Below are 25,328 nucleotides of genomic sequence, written 5' to 3'. Positions count from 1 at the left end.
AACACAGGGCAGGCACGGTGGAGACACAGGGCTGACAAGGCAAGTAAGCAGGGCAGGCATGGCGGAGAGACAGGGCTGACAAGGCAGGAACGCAGAGCAGGCACGGCCGGGACATGGCTGATAAGGCAAGTACATAGGGCAGGCACGGTAGAGAGAAAGGGCTGACAAGGCAGGAAGGCAGAGCAGGCACGTCGGTGAAACAGGGCAGACCAGACTGGAACGCAGGGCAGTTACAGCGGAGACAAAGGTACAAAGACCGGGGAGCCTAGGACATAGGTACACTGACTGGAAGTACAGGGAAACCTACAAAGCAAAGGCGTCTTACCTGGAAAGACGTCGGGAAGAAATACCCGATGGGCGCCGCCATGTTGGGTCAGAGCCATCGGGTTGCAACCTCCCAGGAGGCAGTGCGGTGCAGGAGACGCGACTGCGCATGCGTGAAAGAACAGAATGCCGCGACCGAGAGAAGGGAGAAGCAGAGCGGAGCAGAGCCGGGAGTGCGCCGAGGGACAGAAGAAGACAGGTAAGTAAGGTAAGGTGGCGTCAAAGTTTCACAGACTTCAGGAAATAAATCTCCCCACTTTTGTCCTAATCCTAAAAATCAAAAAGAACTCAAACTCCATTCATTAGATGTCAAAAGATGTCTACTTAGGTATATATCTTTAACAGACCCCTGGAAAAAAGATAATTCTTTATTCATATCCGTTTAGGGTGTCCAAAAACACCTTTAGGTAGATGGATTAGGGAAGAGATTTTTGGCTTATTCAGCAGGTGAAATTGTAGAAAGCAAATAAGGCTCCCAAACAATAGAACCAGCATGGTACCATGCAGGGAAGCCTAAATGGAAACAAGTGTGCAGGACACACCAAATAATAACATAACCACAAAAGAAAAAATGGTGTACCAGTCCTAAAGTAGAACAAAATCAATTTTATTAAAGCTATAAAACATGAGACAAGTCAAACAGTGACAGTGATGGGTTAAAACCGGCGCACAGGCCGTAACTGCAACAAAAGAGGAACAACACGGCACCCATCATAGGAAACATAAAGGTTCAGGCTCATATGGAGACCGTCCACAGGCTAACAGTATATATATACTCCATAATCCAACTGTGGGAACGCACATGAACGGAACAATATAAGAACCAGAACATACCGATGTAAGTAAGAAATAGATATGCGGCAGGTACCGTGATGTCCCCCTTCTCCCGACGCGCGTTTCGGGTGTCCCTTCCTTGAGGAAGGGACACCCGAAACGCGCGTCGGGAGGAGGGGGACATCACGGTACCTGCCGCATATCTATTTCTTACTTACATCGGTATGTTCTGGTTCTTATATTGTTCCGTTCATGTGCGTTCCCACAGTTGGATTATGGAGTATATATATACTGTTAGCCTGTGGACGGTCTCCATATGAGCCTGAACCTTTATGTTTCCTATGATGGGTGCCGTGTTGTTCCTCTTTTGTTGCAGTTACGGCCTGTGCGCCGGTTTTAACCCATCACTGTCACTGTTTGACTTGTCTCATGTTTTATAGCTTTAATAAAATTGATTTTGTTCTACTTTAGGACTGGTACACCATTTTTTCTTTTATTCAGCAGGTGGCCTAGAAGTTCCGGAAGGCATAAGAGCTCATTCAACTCGGGCCATGGCGACTTCCTGGGCAGAAAGGTCGGAGGTGTCGATGAAGGATATATGTAAGGCGGCCACATGGTCATCTCCACCTACTTTCTTTAAGCATTATAGATTAGATCTGGGTGGCTCCAACGATCTCACGTTTGGTAGAAGGGTGCTAGAAGCAGTAGTCCCTCCCTAAAACTCTTTTTCTCTGTAATTCTCTCGTTAGTGCTGTCATGGTGACTGAATAAATACTCAAGCTACTTAGCGGTAGCGGTGTTTTTCAGGAGCCCATGACAGCACTCCTATATTCCCTCCCTTTATGCTGACATGGCTTATCACCACTTATTGATATAAATTTTTTAAGTTTAGTCAGAGGGTGAAATGTGTAAATTATTTATGTGCTGCTAACCAAGAGGTCCTCTCATGCTCTGTAATCCAACTGATGCGGGAGAGAGGTGCCGCCCTTTTATCTCTGTAGGTTTCCTGTCCCTGAAGGGTGGATCCCCTCTCTCGTTAGTGCTGTCATGGGCTCCTGAAAAACACCGCTACCAGTAAGTAGCTTGAGTATTTTCTTATTGTCGCTCCATCCATTCCTTGTCTGAATCTGGATGTGACGAAGGTTCTGGATATCCTGAGATCCCTGGGGTGGATTCCGAACTTGGAGAAGTCGGATCTCCATCCATCTTTGAGAAAAAAAATTCTTAGGAGTTCTTCTGGACTCAGGGGAAAGAATGCCCTTCTTACCCAGGGACCGTCAACTCGATCTCGTCCAGAGGATTTCCAGATTCAGGAATCAGAGGACTCTGACCTTAAGAGACTCGATGTCAATCCTGGGCTCATTGACGTCATGCATACAAGCAGTCTCCTGGGCCCAGGCCCACACAAGAGTCCTTCAGTCCCACATCCTGATGCATTCGAAATGACGCCAGAATGCATTAACCAGGAGCAATCCTCGCCCCAGTCACATAACATCCTCCCTTTCATGGTGGCTGAACTCCCAAAACCTTCAACAGGGAGTCAGTTGGGATCAACTTCCTCTGAAGGTGCTCACAACGGGTGCAAGCCAGAGAGGCTGGATTGCCGTAGTAGAAGGTTCCCACTTCCAGGGGTTGTGGCCCCCAAACATCAGGTCTAGCTCCTCAAATCTGAGGGAACTAAAAGCCACATCTATCCTCATCCAAGTTCACCATGCACGTGTAATGTCCGACAACACGACTACAGTGGTCTACCTCCGACACCAAGGAGGCACGAAATACACAAGCCTGAAATTAACCGCTGCAAGGATTTTTTTCTGGGCAGAAAAACACCTCCTATCCATCACAGCAGTGCACATAAAGGGATCAGACAATGCCCAGGCGGACTTCCTCAGCAGGAGAGACTTCCATCCTGGGGAGTGGTCTCTAAACCAAGAGGTATTCCTATCCCTGGTCCGGAGTTGGGAAAGTCCCAACGTCGATCTGTTTGCCAACAGTCAGAACATGAAGTCAAGCACTTTCTTCTCCCTCAACTCCTCAAACGAAGCGCAAGGACTGGATGCCTTCTCCCATCCTTGGAAGTTTGCTCTGGCATACGCCTTCCCTCCGATTTGTATGTTACCAAGAACACTACAAAAGATCTGGGCAGCCCGAGTCACAACGATTCTGGTGGCACCGATGTGGTCAGGAAGAAGCTGGTACGGCGCGTTGACAGACATGTCTCTAGGGGGCCCGATACTTCTGCCCCAGATAGTCGATCTTCAACAGCGACCCCCTGCTACACCCAGACTTACATAGGTTGAAACCGGCAGCCTGGTTACTGAGGCCAAGATTCTGAGAGACAGAGGTCTCTCAGATGACTTAATTCAGACCCTACAAAAAAGTAGGAAACCAATAACTAACGCCATCTACGGCAAGGTTTAGAAAAAATTTTCATCCTGATGTTTCCCAAACAAACCCGATCTGTTCCATCCCAATATTGCACAAATCTTAGAATTTCTCCAGAAGGGACTGGATCTAGGACTCTCACCTAGTACCCTAAAGGTTCAGGTGTCGGCACTTAGTTCCTTCTTTGATCAGGATTTAGCAAGCCACCGTTGGGTTAGACGTTTCATGACATCTGCAACTAGGATTCGCCCTAGGCTCCATGTCCAGACCCCTCATTGGGATTTGAACCTTGTCCTGAATAGTCTGACCGGGGACCCCTTTGAACCCTTATCAACCATCGGCTTAAAAATCCTGACCCTTAAGACCGTCTTCCTAGTAGCAATCACTACCGCTAGGCTTATAGGAGAGCTGCAGGCTTTGTCAGTACAGGAGCCATACTTAACCATCACCATGGATAGCATAATCCTTAAGCTAGACCCTTCCTTTATGCCTAAGGTGGTCTCGGATTTCCACTAACTGGATCAAACAAGCCATTTGTCTTGCATATTCATCCCAGAAGCTTGCACCCACAGCATCGCTGAAAGCCCGCTCCACCCGTTCAGTTTCGACTTCCTGGGCAGAGAGAAGGAACGCATCGTCTGAGCAGATATGCAGAGCCGCCACCTGGTCGTCAGTCCATACATTCACCAGGCACTAGAGACTAAATTTCAATAGGGACCTATTGTTTGGCAGACGCGTTCTGCAGGTAGTTGTCCCTCCCTTAGAAATTAGCTGTTGGCATTACTCCGATACTGCTGTCGTGGAAGGTGACTGGAGAAAATAGAATTAGTCTTACCGGTAATTCGGTTTCTAGAAACCTTCCACGACAGCACTAATTTCCCTCCCTATCTGATATTCTTATTGGATGATTCCTGCACTTAAGTGGTAACTATACATGCTACTGTGTCCAGAAAAAACACTGGTGGTTGCAGGAATTGGAGGGGTATTTAACCTCTTTGTTTCCTGTCCCCTATTAGGGTGGGGAGACAACCTCCGATACTGCTGTCGTGGAAGGTTCCTAGAAACCGAATTACCGATAAGACTAATTCTATTTTCTTGCGCAAGTAGAAGAGAAATATTAGAATTTAGGACCGTGTGGCGTTGGCAGGGTATTTCTGCTTGCGTTCCAAAGACTGGGTTATAGACAACTGAACGCTGTGCTGGGACAAGGATGTGGACTGGCTTCATGATGGTGCTGCTTGACTGTGGGCCACAACAGGTGAAGGGGTAGAGGCATCTTCACATGCACAGTGTACTGGGGATTGGCTTCTCCGCAAAACAGTGGAAGAAGCAGTGGTGTGACCTGTAGGCAGTGGTCCTGGAGCCTTGGGTTTGGCCCACAAAGTCGGGTGCTTTGCTGCCATGTGCCTGATCATGCCGGTGGTGGTCAGGCTGGTTGTTTTGCTACCCCTGCTGATGCGCGCATGGCCGGTGCTGGAAATGGCCTTTTTGGGGTTATCAGCAGAGTCTTTAAAAAATAACCAGACTCTGAAAGATCTTACAGGTGGAATGGCAACTTCACTCATGTTGGTGTTATGGGGAACGGATGCACGCCTTCTGTCTGTGGCCACCACACTGCTTCTTCCTGCCTGTTGGGGGGATATGCCTCCTTCCCCCTGTGTTCTGCTGTCCTCGATATGCATGTCCTCCTGCCAGGTTGGGTCACTCACTATGTCATCTAACACCTTGTCATCCACATCCGCATCCTGTTCCTCCTCCGGATTTTCTGGCAATTGTGTCTCATCATCGTCCACCTCTTGTGACACTTTCCCACCATCGGTTTTGTGCGACCGGGGCTGCGCAAAGCTTTGGGCAGCTCTACTTTCGATATCATGTGTCCCCACTTGAAGTTGACTGGCAGAGAGTCTGGAGTCTTGAAATGGAAAACTGGACAGCTCTTCAGAGTGTCCGGGTGTGGGATTAGTTGTCTCGGGGCCCTCGGCATGGTGGGAGGAAGGAGGATCAGGGAGAGGAATATCCAAGCCACACTCACGGCTACACAGATTTGACCATGTGGAAGACATGGTGTTGGTGGTGGCTAAGTGACTGGAAGCATTATCCGCTATCCAACCAACAACCGTTTCACACTGCTCTGGCTTCAATAGTGTTGTGCTGCGGTCCCCTAGAAACTGGGACAGGAAGGTCGAGCGAGAAGCTGTGGGTCTTTGTTGTTGCCCACTTTCACCTTGGCCACGTCCTCGTCCTCTGCATGCACCATCATCATCACGTCCACTTCCCCGTCCCTTGCTCCTTGCCTATTTTAAATGGACTACTGCACTATTTCAAATCCTCAAATAATATCTGATCAGTATGCCTGCAAATCTACGATTTTTCCAACCCAAACACCAGCCAGGCCTCAGCCTGATAGAATAGACTTTTTGGGGGATTTTTTGTGAAGTAAATTAAAGCTAAATAGTGCTGTATAGAATTAGAGTATCAGACAGCAAAAAAATGGGTACACTGGCCTACAGTGACCAAACTTGGAGCACAGAGATATGAGGGCTCTCGTGGAAATACCACACTGGCAAATATGTGGCCTTTTAATATTTTTTATGCTAAATAGTGCTGTATATAATTTCAGTAACAGACAGCAAAAAAAGTGGTCCTCCAGCCTATAATGACCAAACTTGTAGCACAGTGATATATGAGGGCTCTCACGGAAATACCACACTGGCAAATATGTGGCCTTTTTGTAATTTTGGAAGCTAAATAATGCTGTATAGAATTAGAATAACAGACAGCAAAAAAAGTGGTCGTCCGGCCAATAATGACCAAAGTTGGAGCACGCAGATATGAGGCCTTTTTCGGTGAATTTAAAACACACACACAAAAAAAAAAATCCAACTAGGTATATAGTAAAGAAGCTGCAGCAGCAGACAGTTATGGAGCTTTGGGAAGGATGCAGCTTGCACTGATGTGGATATGCTGTGCCCTGCCTGCCTAGCGCTGCAATATCGGGACCCACGAATTTGCCCTAAAAAGGACTGTTGGTCTCTCAGGAGTTGTGGATGTAAGGCTAGTTTCACACTAGCGTTAACTGCAATACGTCGCAAATGCGTAGTTTTGCAGAAAATACGCATCCAGCAAAAGTTCTTGCTGGATACGTCTTTTCGTCATAGACTAACATTAGCGACGCATTTGCGACGTATTTGCGACGCATTGCCAAACGTCGCGTCCGTTTTGCGACGCTTGGGCGTGTGGTAGCGGACCGTCGGGAAAAAAAAACATTTTTTGCTCCCGACGGTCCACTTTTTCCGACCGCGCATGCGCGGCCGGAACTCCGCCCCCACCTCCCCGCACTTCCCCGCACCTCACAATGGGGCAGCGGATGCGTGGGAAAAATGCATCCGCTGCCCCCGTTGTGCGGCGGAGACCACCCTAGCGTCGGGAACGTCGGCCCGACGCACAGCGACGGGTTGTTCCCGACGCTAGTGTGAAACTAGCCTAAGAGTTGCAGACCTACACTAACTCTAAAAACCACAATTCTGACCCTATCTCGGCACCAGCTCTCCCTACTCTAACTGAATCCGGAACTGAATGCAGCGAGCAGGGCGGCCCCTTGGTCTTTTATACTCGGGATGATGCTGTACAGCCCAGCCAATCACTGCATGACCACAACAAAGATGGCTGCGGCTTTTCATGGCCTGGCAGACAATCCCTGCACCGTTATTGGGTCTCTAAAGTCGCCAAAAACGCATAGTGATACTCGGGCGAGTAACGAGTAGTGGCGAACACGTTCGCTCATCACTTGTCACAATCAACCCTTTAACCCCTTAAGCCCCGAGGGTGGTTTGCACGTTAATGACCAGGCCAATTTTTACAATTCTGACCACTGTCCCTTTATGAGGTTATAACTCTGGAACGCTTTAACGGATCTTGGCGATTCTGACATTGTTTTCTCATGAGATATTGTACTTCATGTTAGTGGTAAAATTTATTCGATATAACTTGCATTTATTTGTGAAAAAAACGGAAATTTGGTGAAACTTTTGAAAATTTCGCAATTTTCCAACTTTGAATTTTTATGCCCTTAAATCACAGAGATGTCACGCAAAATACTTAATAAGTAACATTTCCCACATGTCTACTTTACATCAGCACAATTTTGGAACCAAAATTTTTTTTTGTTAGGGAGTTATAACCCTATCCCTAACTTTAGCCCTAACCCTAACCCTAACCCTAGCCCTAATGGGAAAATGGAAATAAATACATTTTTTTAATTGTATTATTTTTCCCTAACTAAGGGGGGTGATGAAGGGGAGTTTGATTTACTTTTATAGCGTTTTTTATATCGGATTTTTATGATTGGCAGCTGTCATACACTAAAAGACGCTTTTTATAGCAAAAAAGTTTTTGCGTCTCCACATTTTGAGACCTATAATTTTTCATATTTTGGTCCACAGAGTCATGTGAGGTCTTGTTTTTTGCGGGACGAGTTGACGTTTTTATTGGTTACATTTTCGGACACGTGACAGTTTTTGATCACTTTTTATTCCTATTTTTGTGAGGCAGAATGAACAAAAACTAGCTATTCATGAATTTCTTTTGGGGGAGGCGTTTATACCGTTCCACGTTTGGTAAAATTGATAAAGCAGTTTTATTCGTCGGGTCAGTACGATTACAGCGATATCTCATTTATATCATTTTTTTATGTTTTGGCGCTGTTATACGATAAAAGCTATTTTATAGAAAAAATAATTATTTTGGCATCGCTTTATTCTGAGGACTATAACTTTTTAATTTTTTTTGTTATGATGCTATATGGCAGCTTGTTTTTTGCGGGATAAGATGACGTTTTCAGCGGTACCATGGTTATTTATATCCGTCTTTTTGATCGCGTGTTATTCCACTTTTTGTTCGGCGGTATGATAATTAAGCTTTTTTTGGCTCGTGTTTTTTTTTTTTTTTTTTTTTTTTTCTTGCGATTTCTTGTATTTATGGGAATAATATATTTTTTTTTTCTTCTTTATTTAGGAATATTTTTTTTTTTTTTTTTTTTTACACGTAGAATTTTTTTTTTAACTTTTTTACTTTGTCCCGGGGGGGACATCACAGATCACCGATCTGACAGTTTGCACAGCACTCTGTCAGATCGGTGATCTGACATACAGCCGTGCAGGCTTACCAGCGCCTGCACGGCACCCGGAAGTACTCCCTGCAGGACCCGGATGCAGCCCTGCGGCCATTTTGGATCCGGGGACTGCAGGGAGGAGACGCTCGGTACAAGGTGAGTACATCGCCTTGTACCGATCGTCTCAGGGAAGCACGCAGGGAGCCCCCTCCCTGCGCGATTCTTCCCTGTACCGCCGGTACACCGCGATCATGTTTGATCGCGGTGTGCCGGGGGTTAATGTGCCGGGGGCGGTCCGTGACCGCTCCTGGCACATAGTGCCGGATGTCAGCTGCGATAGGCAGCTGACACTCGGCCGCGCTCACGGGGGAAGCTATGACGTACTATCCCGTCGGTGGGAATTAAGGCCCACCCCACCTCGACAAAATAGTACGTCATATGGAATTAAGGGGTTAACGAGTCGTGCAATATGACTTATGATAAAAACCAAATCAGTATCAAGGCGAAACATTGCTCCTTAGACCCCAGTCCTGAGTCTCTCATCTTGCCAAATTAGTTCTCATGCTTCGCACTGACGAGGGCCAACAGCCCGAAACACCGTGTCTGCGAATTGAGATACTGATTTGATTTTTATCCTAAGCCATATTGCACGACTCGTTAAAGGGTTGATTGCAACTTGTAGGATCGCTACTTCCAACAGGTGGCACTATAGAGTTTAAGTCCTCTTTTTTTTTTCTGAACAGGCAATTTGCATATTATATTTCCCAGAGGAGTATTGCACGGTGAATAAGCCTCCTACCTGGACAAGCCAGAGCTGGTATGTCACTCTCCTTAAAAATGAGTAAAATTCAAAAACAAAGATGGAATCACCAGCGGCACACTGACCAACGCGTTTTGGCTAAGGAGCCTTTTACCATGAAGAAGGCTCCTTAGCCAAAACGCGTTGGTCAGTGTGCTGCTGGTGATTCTATCTGTTTTTTAATTTTACTCATTTTTAATAATAATAATGTTTTTTGAATTTACCACTCATGCCTCGCCGGATTTCCTATCCCTTTCATATTGAATGCTGAAGATTTTGCCTTGCTCCAGGCCATCCGCGTGGAACTTCTCATCTGTATTCCTACAACATGGTGAGCTGACTTTTTTCTTTCTTATAAATTTAATTTATGCATGGATTTTTCTCACTTCACTTTCTTGGACTGTTTAGTGCTGATGCATAACACACAAATCGAATCACATAAATATTTAAACACCGGTTGTAATGTAACAAAATAGGTAAAAAGCCAAGGGGCTGAATACTTTCTTAAGCCACTGTACATGTCCTAGTGTGCCACTTGTAGAGATGTGGAGGTCACTTACATGCATTGTATATAAAGCTATTTTATTAGTGTCCAGGGGCATGAACATCAGGTGTGAACATAACAATAAATCAGTTTAATATACCCTGATACTAGTGTCCTAAGTCTCACTGAGAGCCGGGTAATTCACAAACATAGAGAAGCACATGTGGTACAAGTTCTTACCTAGTGTGAGCGGTGGTGCCAGGCCCTGGCGCGCGATTCGCTGAACTGCCTTCTTCTTGCACCACATGTGCTTCTCTATCTATGGTTGTGAATTACCCTTTTCTCAATGAGACTTAGGACACTAGTATCAGGGTATATTCAAATGATTTATGATGTTTGGCACACAGTGGGATTATCTCCCAAATTCGTTATTCTTGTGGTGTGTGGTGCCATCTTGTGGTTGCCCACTTTCAGTCTATTATGCATTTTTTGTATTATTCTATTCCTAAAGATTTGTATGTGTTTTTCATTATATTCAGTTCTTGTGTACTTTTTCTTATATGATCTGATTCTCTTGTACTGAACCATTTACTTTCCCATATAGGTAGGTCGACACTTACATATTTGGGTATAATCTCTACATATATTTGTCATATGTGCCACAATTGCTAATTAAGGGGCCATTATACAGCGTGGGAACTAATTCAGGGGGAATTATACACCATGGAATCTTATGCTGGGGCAATTATCCAGCTTGGAAGCTAATGTGTGGGCCATTATACAGTGTGGAAACTAGTTAGGCGATGATTATACACTTTTGAAACTAGTTTTGGGGCCATTATACAGCATGGGAGCTAATGTAGGCCCCCATACTGTGTGTAGGGGAGCTGTGGGCACACTATACTGTGTGTAGGGGAGCTGTGGGCACACTATACTGTGTAGGGGAGCTGTGGGCACACTATACTGTGTGTAGGGGAGCTGTGGGCACACTATACTGTGTGTAGGGGAGCTGTGGGCACACTATACTGTGTGTAGGGGAGCTGTGGGCACACTATACTGTGTGTAGGGGAGCTGTGGGCACACTATACTGTGTATAGGGGAGCTGTGGGCACACTATACTGTGTATAGGGGAGCTGTGAGCACACTATACTGTGTATAGGGGAGGTGCAGGGGTATCATACTGTTTATGGGGGGAGTCAGGTGATATTATTAAATGTTATGTGGACACGTAAGGATTATTGTTATAGGGACATGCATCGTCAAATGTTCACATTGGACATTACTACTTTCTAGGGACAAAATGTGGACAATGTTTTCAAAGACACTTGCACAGGGCATTACTGTTTTCTAGGGCGCAATTTTGCCATGTATAGGGGGCACAAACAAGACATTTTAGTATGTAAGGGGCACAGTGGTGGCGTTAGTATGTGGGGCAGTAAGAGGATGGATTTTGTATCACACAGCAGTGCAGTAATGGGGACAGTGGCTCAATATTGGGGTGACGGGAGGATGAGGAGTTTGTGCAGGTTGGGGATAAATAGGGATGGTGCTGTAATCTCTGCAGCAGAGTCCTGACTGGACAAGCCAACGTGTCGGCCTGGGCCAGATGGAAAAGACAGGAAAAGTGATGACTCCATCAGAAAGAACGTCAGCTGTAAGTCACCTTCTACAACTGTGCTGTAATCTCTTACACTGTAGGACTGGTATCTTCCACTACATTTCACCATATGGCGGTAATACCAGTGTTGGTCTTTGTGTAGAGATTTTTTTTCCCAGTAACGGCGCAGTCATCTGCTGAGGTTCTCCTGTACCTACAAATTATGGTGGCCCCTGTAGTTGTAATCAGGGTTACCCGGCTAGGGGGCCACTCATGAGCTGAACCCCGGGTGACGTCTGTCTGCTGGTGGTGGTTATAATTGAGTCACACATTTCTCTCTTCTGTTCTTTTATTGCAGAGAGTATCTGGAGAAGGCAAACATTCTCGATGGTCGTTATTGTGCACAGAAATTTGGTGATGGTATGGTCGCTCTTCCAGTTCTTGAAGAAAAATTTAATGAATCTGTACAAGAAGATCTTTTAAACAATGTAGCCCCTGGAAGCACCTGCATTAAAAGTTTGATAGCGGTAAGTATTAGTTTCCTTTATTAAAAAATAAATAGATGCAAAAACAGTGTTGTTTTTTTTTTTTTTTTTTTTGCATTATACTGTAACTATTCTTTGTTGACCCCATTACAAGTTTCCATTGTTCTAGTGTCTGTGGAGGCGAACTGACTGTGACTGAAGCATTGGAAGAATATAATGGTGCAGATGTGAACATTAATGAATTTCAGACCCTCATAGACTTTAAACATCCGGTGGTGCACATTTGGCTCTGCAATGATATTCTAAAATGTCATTGCAGTGTTAACCGCTGCTCTAGCAGAAGCCGGGAGTCAACTGTCATACACAGCCAGACTCCTCATAGGGAAGGTAGAAATGGTTTTTAATAATTTGCCGAACCTCACAATTAAGACTGGACACGTGCAAACTATAGAAGACAGTACAGAGCAACACGATTCAACAATTTACAAGAGATAAGCGAGTCACAAAGGGTGAACGCTTTATTACCATCTCTGCCTTCCTTTATGGCAGTATACACTGAGCAAGTGCTCTTTATACTTTATAGGTATAGGAGACGCTAACCACCAGCAATCATGGGATCGCTGTCAGGAAGATATTATTTTCCATTGTTCTGTTGCACAACCAGAGGTGGTCTACTACTCCTCCCACCATTGGTTTCTGTAGGACCAAATCCTACACACAGCCCCTCTTCGCCTTCAAGCTCCTGTACAACAGGCGAGTCCGGGGACCCCTTGAGATGGTAAGGGAATCCTGACAAGAAGAGCTGAGCTCTCCAGAAGTGTCCATCGTAGAGTATGTCATGCGCTGCTGTGACGAGATGCAGACCTTGGTGCAGTTGGTGCATGACAAAATGGCGCAGGACCAGGCTGACCAGAAGCATTGGTATTATTATTATTATTATTATTATTTATTTATATAGCACCATTAATTCCATGGTGCTGTACATGAGAAAGGGGTTACATACAGGGTTATAGATATCGTTTACAGTAAACAGGTTTACAGTGACACACTGGTACAGAGGGGAGAGAACCCAGTCCTTGCGGACTTACATTCTATGGGATAGTGGGGAAGAGACAGAAGGTAGGGGTGAGGCGGCGGCTCTGGCGGTGGTGGTACAACCAGAACGCCGGAGAGCGGACCTAACAGGTGGGTCAGAAGGTGTTGGTGCTAGTCCCCGTAACAAAGGATAAGCTTGACGCAGCTTGGGAAGGCCTGTACATCATACACCAATGGCTCAACCCAGTCTCCTATTTGTTCACTCTTGACCATGCTCGGGGTAGGCGAAAAGTCTTCCACGTTAATATGATGAAGGCTCATCAAGAACTTGTAGCCTGCATCCTACCAGTCTGCAACCTGTTCGAGGATGGAGAGGAAGACCCCCTCCTGGACATGCTGGCCCAAGTGAAGGCTGGGAGGTCCATAGAGGATATAAAGATAAGTGCCTTGCTATCCGCACGCCAGCGGTCTCACCTGCAAGCAACGCTAAAACCCTTCCAGGCCGTGTTTATCAACATGCCTGGAGCCTGCAAGGACTGAGGTAGCGGATCACGAAGTGGACACCGGGAATCATACCCCAATCCGGCATACATCCTATTGGATCTCGGACGAGGTGCAGCACGTCAAGCGCCAGTAGGTCGATGAGATGCTGAAGTTGGGGGTGATTTAAATGATCTAAGAGAGCGTGGGCCTCACCTGTAGTCCTGGTGCCAAAAAAGGACCGGACCACCCAGTTCTGTGTGGACTACAGGGGCTCAACGCCATAACAGCCTCCAATGCACACCCAATGTCACGCATCGAGGAGCCGCTTGAGCGGTTAGCTAGCGCGAGCGTGTATCCATTATGGATCTGAGAAGGAGATATTGGCAGATTCCCCTGAGCCCCGAGGCACAGAAGTCCACCTACAGTTAAGTCCATATATATTTGGACAGAGACATAATTTTTCTAATTTTGGTTATAGACATTACCACAATGAATTTTAAACAAAACAATTCAGATGCAGTTGAAGTTCAGACTTTCAGCTTTCATTTGAGGGTATCCACATTAAAATTGGATGAAGGGTTTAGGAGTTTCAGCTCCTTAACATGTGCCACCCTGTTTTTAAAGGGACCAAAAGTAATTGGACAGATTAAATAATTTTAAATAAAATTTCTAGTACTTGGTTGAAAACCCTTTGTTGGCAATGACTGCCTGAAGTCTTGAACTCATGGACATCACCAGACGCTGTGTTTCCTCCTTTTTGATGCTCTGCCAGGCCTTCACTGCGGTGGTTTTCAGTTGTTGTTTATTTGTGGGCCTTTCTGTCTGAAGTTTAGTCTTTAACAAGTGAAATGCATGCTCAATTGGGTTGAGATCAGGTGACTGACTTGTCCATTCAAGAATATTCCACTTCTTTGCTTTAATAAACTCCTGGGTTGCTTTGGCTTTATGTTTTGGGTCATTGTCCATCTGTAGTATGAAATGACGACCAATCAGTTTAGCTGCATTTGGCTGGATCTGAGCACACAGTATGGCTCTGAATACCTCAGAATTCATTCGGCTGCTTCTATTCTGTGTCACATCATCAATAAACACTAGTGACCCAGTGCCACTGGCAGCCATGCATGCCCAAGCCATCACACTGCCTCCACCGTGTTTTACAGATGATGTGGTATGCTTTGGATCATGAGCTGTACCACGCCTTCGCCATACTTTTCTCTTTCCATCATTCTGGTAGAGGTTGATCTTGATTTCATCTGTCCAAAGAATGTTCTTCCAGAACTGTGCTGGCTTTTTTAGATGTTTTTTAGCAGAGTCCAGTCTAGCCTTTTTATTCTTGATGTTTATGAGTGGCTTGCACCGTGCAGTGAACACTCTGTATTCACTTTCATGCAGTCTTCTCTTTATGGTAGATTTGGATATGATACGCCTACCTCCTGGAGAGTGTTGTTCACTTGGTTGGCTGTTGTGAAGGGGTTTCTCTTCACCATGGAGATTATTCTGCGATCATTCACCACTGTTGTCCTCCGTGGGCGCCCAGGTCTTTTTGCATTGATGAGTTTACTAGTGCTTTCTTTCTTTCTCAGGAAGTACCAAATTGTAGATTTTGCCACTCCTAAGATTGTAGCAATTTCTCGGATGGGTTTTCTTCTGTTTTTGCAGCGTAATGATGGCTTGTTTCACCTGCATGGAGAGCTCCTTTGACCGCATGTTTACTTCACAGCAAAACCTTCCAAATGCAAGCACCACACCTCAAGTCAACTCCAGGCCTTTTATCTGCCTAATTGAGAATGACATAACAAAGGGTTTGCCCACACCTGTCCATGAAATAGCCTTGGAGTCAATTGTCCAATTACTTTTGGTCCCTTTAAAAACAGGGTGGCACATGTTAAGGAGCTGAAACTCCTAAACCCTTCATCCAATTTTAATGTGGATACCCTCAAATGAAAGCTGAAAGTCTGAACTGCAACTGCATCTGAATTGTTTTGTTTAAAATTCATTGTGGTAATGTCTATAACCAAAATTAGAAAAATGTCGTCTCTGTCCAAATATGTATGGACTTAACTGTATATCACCCCTTTTGGACTGTACAAGCCCACGGTCATGCCTTTTGGCATGAAGAATGCTCTTGCCACTTTCCAGCGGATGGTCAACGACCTGCTCCAGGGACTGGCGAGGTGTGCTGTGGCATACCTGGATGACATTGCTGTCTTCAGCCCCACCTGGGAGGATCACCTCGAGCATCTGCAGCAGGTGCTCAGGCACATTAACCAAGCAGGCTTGACCATCAAGCTGAGAAAGTGCCAGATGGGCATGAGCGAGGTCCACTACCTTGAACAGAGCCTAGGAAAGTGGATACTATAGCGTCCTGGCCCACCCCTAGGACCAAGAATCAGGTGATGTCCTTCTTGGGCACTGCAGTATACTATAGGCGCTTTGTACAAAACTATAGTAGGCTTGGGAAGCCCTTGATGGACCTCACCAAGAGGAACCTACCCCATACAGTTGATTGGAAAACTGACACTGAGGGGCCTTTCGGGCTCTGAAGACTGCCCTGAGCAGCTCCTCTGTGCTAAGGGCGGTCGATTGCAGTTGACTGTTCTGAGTACAGACAAACGTCAGCGAGTTTGGCCTCGGGTCTGTGCTTAGCTATGTCGACTTGGGGAACCCAGAGCACCCTGTGTTGTACCTAAGCCGGAAGCTCCTGCTGAGGGAAGCAGCATATTCCACTATAGAGGAGTGTCTGGCAGTGAGGGTAAGGTACGACCAGCTGTCTCTCCCTCAACCACTACTGCTGGGGTTTACAGGGGACAGTCTCCCGGTACAACCTCCCTTGCTCCCAGAATACCCTCTTCTTATCAGTCTTGGAGGAGGGCTTCACAGCAAGGTTCCTCAATTTGTCACAAACTTAGTAAGGAATTTGCAGCTCTCTGGTGCCTCCTTACCCTGCTGGCAAATAAGGGTATTGACAGAGGATAAGAAAGTGAGCACAGCTGCTCTAATTTATGTTGAATATTGCAGCACTTGACTGGACAGGACGAACAATACAGACCAAAAGTTTGGACACACCTTCTCATTTAAAGATTTTTCTGTATTTTCATGACTATGAAAATTGTAAATTCACACTGAAGGCATCAAAACTATGAATTAACACATGTGGAAATATATACATAACAAAAAAGTGTGAAACAACTGAAAGTATGTCTTATAGTCTAGGTTCTTCACAGTAGCCACCTTTTTGCTTTGATGACTGCTTTGCACACTCTTCACTTTCACTTCATGTGTGCCCCGTCAGGTTTATTAAGTGGGATTTCTTGCCTTATAAATTGGGTTGGGACCATCCGCTGTGTTCAGCAGAGGTTGGGTGGATACTGATAGTCCTACTGAATAGACTGTTAGAATTTGTATTATGGAAAGAAAAAAAGCAGCGAAGTAAAGAAAAACGAGTGGCCATCATTACTTTAAGAAATAAGGGTTAGTCAGTCCGAAAAACTGGGAAAACTTTGAAAGTGTCCCCAAGTGCAATTGCAAAAACCATCAAGCGCTACAAAGAAACTGGCTCACATGAGGACCGCCCCAGGAAAGGAAGACCAAGAGTCACCTCTGCTTCTGAGGATAAGTTTATCCGAGTCACCACCCTCAGAAATCGCAGGTTAATTGCAGCTCAGATTAGAGACCAGGTCAATGCCACACAGAGTTCTAGCAGCAGACACATCTCTACAACAACTGTTAAGAGGAGACTTTGTGCAGCAGGCCTTCATGGTAAAATAGCTGCTAGGAAACCACTGCTAAGGACAGGCAACAAGCAGAAGAGACTTGTTTGGGCTAAAGAACACAAGGAATGGACATTAGACCAGTGGAATGGATGGACTCTACATGCCTGGTTCCCACCGTGAAGCATGGAGGAGGAAGTGTGATGGTGTGGGGGTGCTTTGCTGGTGACACTGTTGGGTATTTATTCAAAATTGAAGGCATACTGAACCAGCATGGCTACCACAGCATCTTGCAGCGGCATGCTATTCCATCCGGTTTGCGTTTAGATGGGCCATCATTTATTTTTCAACAGGACAATGACCCCAAACACACCTCCAGGCTGTGTAAGGGCTATTTGACCAAGAAGGAGAGTGCTGGGGTGCTACGCCAGATGACCTGGCCTCCACAGTCACCAGACCTGAACCCAATCGAGATGGTTTGGGGTGAGCTGGACCGCAGAGTGAAGGCAAAAGGGCCAACAAGTGTTAAGCATCTCTGGGAACTCCTTCAAGATTGTTGGAAGACCATTTCTGGTGACTACCTCTTGAAGCTCATCAAGAGAATGCCAAGCGTGTGCAAAGCAAAAGGTGGCTACTTTGAAGAACCTAGAATATAAGACCTATTTTCATTTTTTTCACACTTTTTTGTTAAGTATATAATTCCACATGTGTTAATTCATAGTTTTGATGCCTTCAGTGTGAATGTACTGTTTTCATAGTCATGAAAATACAGAAAAATCTTTAAATGAGAAGGTGTCCAAACTTTTGGTCTGTACTGTACATACTTGTCCTGCGTGAGAGCCTGGTAGTGGTTCATCAGCGTTATGAGTGCTGCCTGCCTCCTCATCTCCTGCTTCTTTGGGTCACTTGCTTCCATTTCTCTTCTTCTGCCGGTACATTGAAATCTGCTTCTCTTGGAAAATTCTGAAAAGTAATTTCTATATTTCTACTGTCATTATCTTCTGCAGTAAACTGAGACATTTCTCTCTTGCAACATCCTGAACAGTTATCTCTACTCTGTCATGATCTTCTCCAGGAACGCTGCTGAAACGTTCTTCTCGTGGTACATTCTGAACAATTATCTTTACTCTGTCATTATCTTCTCCAGGGACCCTGAAACGTTCTTCTCTTGGTACATTCTGAAGAGTTATCTCTACTCAGTCATTATCTTCTGCAGGAATACCAAAATGTTCTTCTTTTGGTACATTCTGAACAGCTATCTTTACTCTGTCATTATCTTCTCCAGGAACCCTGAGATGTTCTTCTCTTGGTACATTGGTACATTCTGAACAGTTATCTCTACTCGGTCATTATCTTCTCCAGGAGCACTGAGACATTCTTCTCTTGGTACATTCTGAACAGTTATCTTTACTCTGTAATTATCTTCTGCAGTAACACCAAAACGTTCTTCTCTTGGAACATTCTGAACAGTTACAGAGCCTTGTGAAAGTATTTGGCGCCCTGGAACTTTTCAACCTTTTCCCACATATCATGCTTCATACATAAAGATACCAAATGTTAATTTTTGGTGAAGAATCAACAACAAGTGGGACACAATTGTGAAGTTGAACGAAATTTATTGGTTATTTGAAATTTTTTGCGATTACAGCTGCAAGTCTCTTGGGGTATGTCTCTATCAGTTTTGTACATGGAGAGACTAAAATTCTTGCCCATTCATCCTTGGCAAACAGCTCGAGCACAGTGAGGTTTGATGGAGATCGTTTGTGAACAGCAATTTTCAGCTCTTTCCACAGATTCTCGATTGGATTCAGGTCTGGACTTTGACCTGGCCATTCTAACACCTGGATACATTTATTTGTGAACCATTCCATTATAGATTTTACTTTATGTTTGGGATAATTGTCTTGTTGGAAGACAAATCTCTGTCCCAGTCTCAGGTCTTTTGCAGACTCCAACAGGTTTTCTTCAAGAATGGTCCTTATTTGGCTCCATCCATCTTCCCATCAATTTTAACCATCTTCCCTGTCCCTGCTTAAGAAAAGCGGGCCCAAACCATGATGCTGCCACCACCATGTTTGACAGTGGGGGTGGTTTGTTCAGGGTGGTGAGCTGTGTTGCTTTTACGCCAAACATATCGTTTGGCATTGTTGCCAAAAAGTTCGATTTTGGTTTCATCTGACCAGAGCACCTACTTGCACATGTTTGGTGTGTCTCCCAGGTGGCTTGTTGCAAATTTTAAATGACCCTTTTTATGGATATCTTTGAGAAATGGCTTTCTTCTTGCCACTCCTCCATAAAGGCCAGATTTGTGCAGTGTACGACTGCTTGTTGTCTTATGGACAGACTGTCCCACCTCAGCTGTAGATCTCTGCAGTTCATCCAGAGTGATCATGGGCCTCTTGGCTGCATCTCTGATCAGTTTTCTTCTTGTTTGAGATGAAAGATTAGAAGGATGGCTGGGTCTTGGTAGATTTGCAGTGGTATGATACTCCTTCCATTTCAATATGAACGCTTGCACAGTCTCTTTGGGATGTATATAGTTTTGGAAATCATTTTGTATCCAAATCCGGCTTTAAACTTCTTCACAACAGTATCACGGACCTGCCTGTTGTGTTCCTTGGTCTTCATGATGCTCTCTGTGCTTCAAACAGAACCCTGAGACTATCACAGAGCAGGTGCATTTATACTGAGTCTTGATTACACACAGGTGGATTATATTTATCATCATTAGTCATTTAGGACAACATTGGATCATTCAGAGATCCATCATGAACTTCTGGAGTGAGTTTGCTGCACTGAAAGTAATGGGACCTAATAATATTGTACGCCCCACTTTTCAGTTTTTGTATTTCCTCAAAAATGTTAAATAACCAATAAATTTCATTCAACCTCACAATTGTGTCACCAAAAATTAACATTTGGTATCTTTGTTTGAAGCATGATATGTGGGAAAAGGTTGAAAAGTTCCAGGGAGCCAAATACTTTTGCAAGGCACTGTATCTTTACTCTGTCATTATCTTCTCTAGGAATGCTGAGACGTTCTTCTCTTGGAACATTCTGAAGTTATCTTTACTCTGTCATGATCTTCTCCAGGAACACTGGAGAGTTCTTCTCTTGGAACATTCTGAAGTTATCTTTACTCTGTCATTATCTTCTCCAGGAACACTGAAGTGTTTTTATCTGATGTAGTGAATCCTACAATACTTATACATGTTGCCTTTATTTCAGAATCCCATCCACTCCAAAAGATGTAGGGTTAAACCCCCAGCACAGAAATTACACTGCGACCTGTACAACCTGCTGGTGAGCTATGGATTGACTTGGACACAGGGTCTGGAAAGCGATCTTCCTCACTCTTGGCAGCAACATGGTGACTTAGTTGTATTGGGCAAGGAGTGCTTTTCTAACCTCATATGGAGGCAGTTAGGTATAGAGTACCAATATTATTGGGTAGTAATAGAGCTTACATTGGAAATCAGAAAGTAACTATTCATCTTCTGTAGGTGATGAGCTTTGGTCCTGTGTAGCACATGCTCTTGGAGCTAAACGCCTGGCAATACAAGGCCATGTGCTGAATGACGGCCTGAGATCGCCCAATGTGACTTTGCTCCTTGGGGACAGTGCTTGGGTGGAGCACAAGGATAATGGCATTCGGTATGTATTTCTACATGGAAAATTCTGTCATTTTTGCTTTTCTTGTCTTACGATTTCCACATTAATTTTCAGATACAGTTTTGATTTGACCAAGTGCATGTTCTCAGCAGGAAACATAGTAGAAAAACAGAGAATAGCAACTCTTGCGTGTTTCGGAGAGATTGTCGTGGATCTGTACGCAGGTGTAGTGTGCTTTTTACATCCTATTTTATACACATGGGCCCCCATTCATCTTTGCATTTCCTCCTGTTTTTCTCTAGCTTTGAGCATGGATTTGTAAAATGTGTAGTAATATTTTTTTTCCCCGATCAATCCTTATCCTTATTAGACAAAATGCCATTCCCTAAGGCATCTTACCGTGCTTTGGGCAGTATGAAACTAATGACTGTTTTCTTTTAAGAATTAGTAGTATTGAAAAAGATCTTGGCAAAACAAGTCTCTTTTCCTGCAAATGTTCATTATTGTGTGGATAATTATAACTGTAGGCATTGGATACTTCACCCTGCCATTCCTGGTTCACGCCGGTGCAGCCTTCGTTCACGCCTGTGAATGGAACCCTCATGCTGTGACAGCTTTACGACGAAACCTGGAGCTGAACAAGGTGTCCCAAAAATGTCAAATTCATGAAGGTGACAACAGACAGGTAACTAGATCTATTCTTACATTGCTAATTCCTCTATTCTCATTAAAAAATGGAATAGTGTCATCTCTAATTACCAAACAAAACACTACACCATGGTCTCTGGACTGAGCGTTTTCATTTCCTTTATAGCATGTTAAAGTGTGCACATTTCGGCAGTGTCACTGCCCTTCTGCAGCCACGTGTGCGCTTCCTGGCTTCAGAGGCGCCCTAGTGTATGGCCGAAGTCATCTTCTGAACTTGCGGTCATGCGCGCATTGCGCCTTTGAAACCAGAGAACCACACAGCTTTTGAGGTGCAGTGCGCATGACCGGAAGTTCACAAGATGGTTTTGGCCGTGCACAAGGGCGCCTCTGAAGCTGGGAAGCGTACATCTGGCTGCATAGGTGTAGTGACGCTACCGAAATGTGAGGCGCACGTGTGCGAGATTTGCAATGGCTGCAAATTATGCTCTCACACCCACAGGGGTGTGATCACATGGAAAGAGGAAGGACTAATGTTATGAACTAAAAATATATGGAATCCGGCACTCTTAGAAAAAGATATACACTATTGACTGGCATGTAATTTTGTAGACTGCATCTCGTTAAATGTCAAATAGCAGCCCCTGTGCTTAACCCCGGGATGCCTGGGGCGGTATGGCGGTGCCACGTCCCCCACAATGGCGGCCAGCTTGAAACTGACATCGCACCGCAATACTGCACCAGACATTAGTGGTCGTCTACACAGTGGGGGTACTGGACCCATCGGGGTAACGCTTATTTCTTTATTTTATAACCGTCCTCTCTGATCAGCTTCTAAACAGTGGTGGAAAATCCCTTTAAGTACATCGGCCCATGATGCGACTATCACGAGGAGTCAATATGTTTCCAATATATGTCCCCCAGTCTTCCATTGTTGTGCTCACACCAAACTATAAGATATTTGGTCATAAACAAATTAAGAACAATGCCAGAACTGGTCGTCTTCATCTTACCTCCCTAAAAAATGGAATAAGAACCTATTAAAAAGTCATATGTAGGGAAAAGCAGTCTGGTATGCTGGGAACTGGGCTTAAGGTAAGAGAGCCTGACTGACCACAAAACTGAAAAAGAAAGAAGCTCTGTGTGGGGCTGTGCCGTTCCTAGGAGACCACAGCAGGTCCACTGTTTCTCGGGAGCCTGCGGTGCCATCTGCTCACCTGTGACTTCGTGCCTGAAGGCTTCTCACTTCTGTTTGTCACATTACCTTTCTGCCGTTTCCCCAATATAGAGATGTTAGTCAGTGTTCTTTCTTCTTCCTGTGCGTATATGCACTTATTGATGGAATCACATTTATAATAGTAACATAGTAACATAGTTATTAAGGTTGAAGGAAGACTTTAAGTCTATATAGTTCAACGCATAGCCTAACCTAACATGCCATAACATGTTGATCCAGAGGAAGGCAAAAAAAAACATGTGGCAAAGAGTAAGCTCAACATTGGGGAAAAAAATTCCTTCCCGACTCCACATACGGCAATCAGACTAGTTCCCCGGATCAACGCCCTATCAAGGAATCTGGTATATATACCCTGTAACATTATACTTTTCAAGAAATGCATCCAGTCCCCTCTTAAATTTAAGTAATTAATCACTCATTACAACATCATACGGCAGGGAGTTCCATAGTCTCACTGCTCTTACAGTAAAGAATCCGCATCTGTTATTATGCTTAAACCTTCTTTCCTCCAGACGTAGAGGATGCCCCCTTGTCCCTGTCTCAGGTCTATGATTTAAAAGATCATCAGAAAGGTCTTTGTACTGTCCCCTCATATATTTATACATTAAAATAAGATCACCCCTTAGCCTTCGTTTTTCCAAACTAAATAGCCCTAAGTGTAATAACCTATCTTGGTATTGCAGACCCCCAGTCCTCTAATAACCTTGGTCGCTCTTCTCTGCACCCGCTCTAGCTCAGCTATGTCTTTCTTATACACCGGAGACCAGAACTGTTCACAGTATTCTAAGTGTGGTCGCACTAGTGACTTATATAGAGGTAAAATTATGTTCTCCTCATGAGCATCTATGCCTCTTTTAATGCATCCCATTATTTTATTTGCCTTTGTAGCAGCTGCCTGACACTGGCCACTAAATGTGAGCTTGTCATCCACCCATACACCCAGGTCTTTTTCATTGACGGTTTTGCCCATAGTTTTAGAATTAAGCACATAGTTATAAATCTTATTACTTCTACCCAAGTGCATGACCTTACATTTATCCCCATTAAAGCTCATTTGCCATTTATCAGCCCAAGCTTCTAGTTTACATAAATCATCCCGTAATATAAAATTATCCTCCCCTATATTGATTACCCTGCAGAGTTTAGTGTCATCTGCAAATATTGAAATTCTACTCTGAATGCCCCCCACAAGGTCATTAATAAATATGTTAAAAAGAAGAGGGCCCAAAACTGACCCCTGTGGTACCCCACTGCTAACCGCGACCCAGTCCAAATGTGCTCCATTAATAACCACCCTTTGTTTCCTATCCCTGAGCCAGCTCTTAACCCACTTACACATATTTTCCCCTATCCCCATTATTCTCATTTCCATGATCTTTAAGGTCATGGGCATGGTTTATAAGCAAAAACGATGGTGACAGATTCCGTTTTAAAAGGATTCTGATAAAATGGAGTCTCTGATATAATTCAGACTGAGCCTGACCTAGTCCTGTGCAGAGACTCCATGTTCTCATTCTTGTAGAAGGCTTTTAATGATATTGGCCCAGAATGAATGTGCAGCCTTTCCCAGAGCCCGTGCACAAGTCTGCATCTGTAAAGTTGCCTTGGAGGCTATAAAGTTGGCCGTATAGTTGGCTTTGAAGCTATAAAGCTATAAAGTTGGCTGTACACTTGGCTTGGTGGCTATAAAGCTGGCTTGCTGGCTATAAAGTTGGCTTGGGGGCTATAAAGTTGGCTATAAACTTGGCTTGGTGGCTGTAAACTTGGCTTGGTAGTTGTAACATACTTATAGCAATTTGTTACTGACAATAGATATTTTTATGAAACAAAATATAAACAATAAAAGTACACATATTTGGTATTGCCATGTTCGGAAGGACCCAACCTATTGAACTGTCCAACTAGTTAACCCCTTTAGCTAACACCATAAAACAATAAAAAACAAAGAAAAAACTATGCTTTAAAATTGTACCGCCAAACAAAAAGTGGAATAAAACGCGATTAAAAAGACAAATATAAATAAACATGGTACCGCTGAAAACGTAATCTTGCTCCGCAAAAAACAAGCTACCATACAGCTCCATCAGCGGAAAAATAAGTTATCGCTCTCTGAATAAAACGATGCAAAAATATTTTTTTTAATGAAATAGTTAGTGTAAAAGCGCCAGAACATATAAAAAAAACTACCGTATATACTCGAGTATATGCCGACCCGAGTATAAGCCACAGAAAATTGGGTAAGCTTATTGACTCGAGTATAAGCAGGGTATGCACTGTCCTCCTCATCCCTGTCCTGCTATGCGTGGCTCCCCTGTCCTGCTATGCGTGGCTCCCCTGTCCTGTCCTGGTATGTGGCTCCCCCAGTCCTGGTATGTGGCTCTCCATGTCCTGGTATGTGTGGCTCCCCCTCTTGTATGCATGGCTCCCCAGGTCTCGCATTGCTCGGCTCCCCATGTCCCGCATTGCTCGGCTCCCCATGTCCCGCCTTGCTCGGCTCCCCATGTCCCGCATTGCTCGGCTCCCCGTGTCCCGCTTTGCTCGGCTCCCCGTGTCCCGCATTGCTCGGCTCCCCATGTCCCGCATTGCTCGGCTCCCCATGTCCCGCATTGCTCGGCTCCCCATGTCCCGCATTGCTCGGCTCCCCATGT

At 44.7% G+C, this 25,328-nt stretch overlaps 1 protein-coding gene across 7 annotated transcripts in view; it reads left to right on the top strand.

The window, feature by feature from the left end:
• TYW2 (tRNA wybutosine-synthesizing protein 2) overlaps positions 1 to 25,328 on the top strand; it is a 143,059-nt gene that overhangs the window by 83,011 nt on the left and 34,720 nt on the right. For 5 of the 7 annotated variants that reach the window (XR_013221433.1, XR_013221432.1, XM_077286548.1 and 2 more), the window contains 5 exons: positions 11,832 to 12,000; positions 20,415 to 20,613; positions 20,690 to 20,840; positions 20,913 to 21,022; positions 21,326 to 21,483. Coding sequence is in view for 5 of the 7 variants with exons in the window: in XM_077286548.1 (XP_077142663.1) it covers positions 11,832 to 12,000; positions 20,415 to 20,613; positions 20,690 to 20,840; positions 20,913 to 21,022; positions 21,326 to 21,483 (787 nt within the window). In the remaining 2 variants the exon portion in view is untranslated. Of the gene's footprint in view, positions 1 to 9,336; positions 9,411 to 9,665; positions 9,724 to 11,831; positions 12,001 to 20,414; positions 20,614 to 20,689; positions 20,841 to 20,912; positions 21,023 to 21,325; positions 21,484 to 25,328 lie in introns of all 7 variants that reach the window. The other 2 variants (XM_077286549.1, XM_077286550.1) reach the window with 1 other exon arrangement.

This window comes from Ranitomeya variabilis, chromosome 2 (assembly GCF_051348905.1).
Source record: "Ranitomeya variabilis isolate aRanVar5 chromosome 2, aRanVar5.hap1, whole genome shotgun sequence".
NCBI lineage: Eukaryota > Metazoa > Chordata > Amphibia > Anura > Dendrobatidae > Ranitomeya > Ranitomeya variabilis.
Note: the sequence above shows the minus strand (reverse complement) of the source record. Positions and strands in the feature narration are given on the sequence as shown.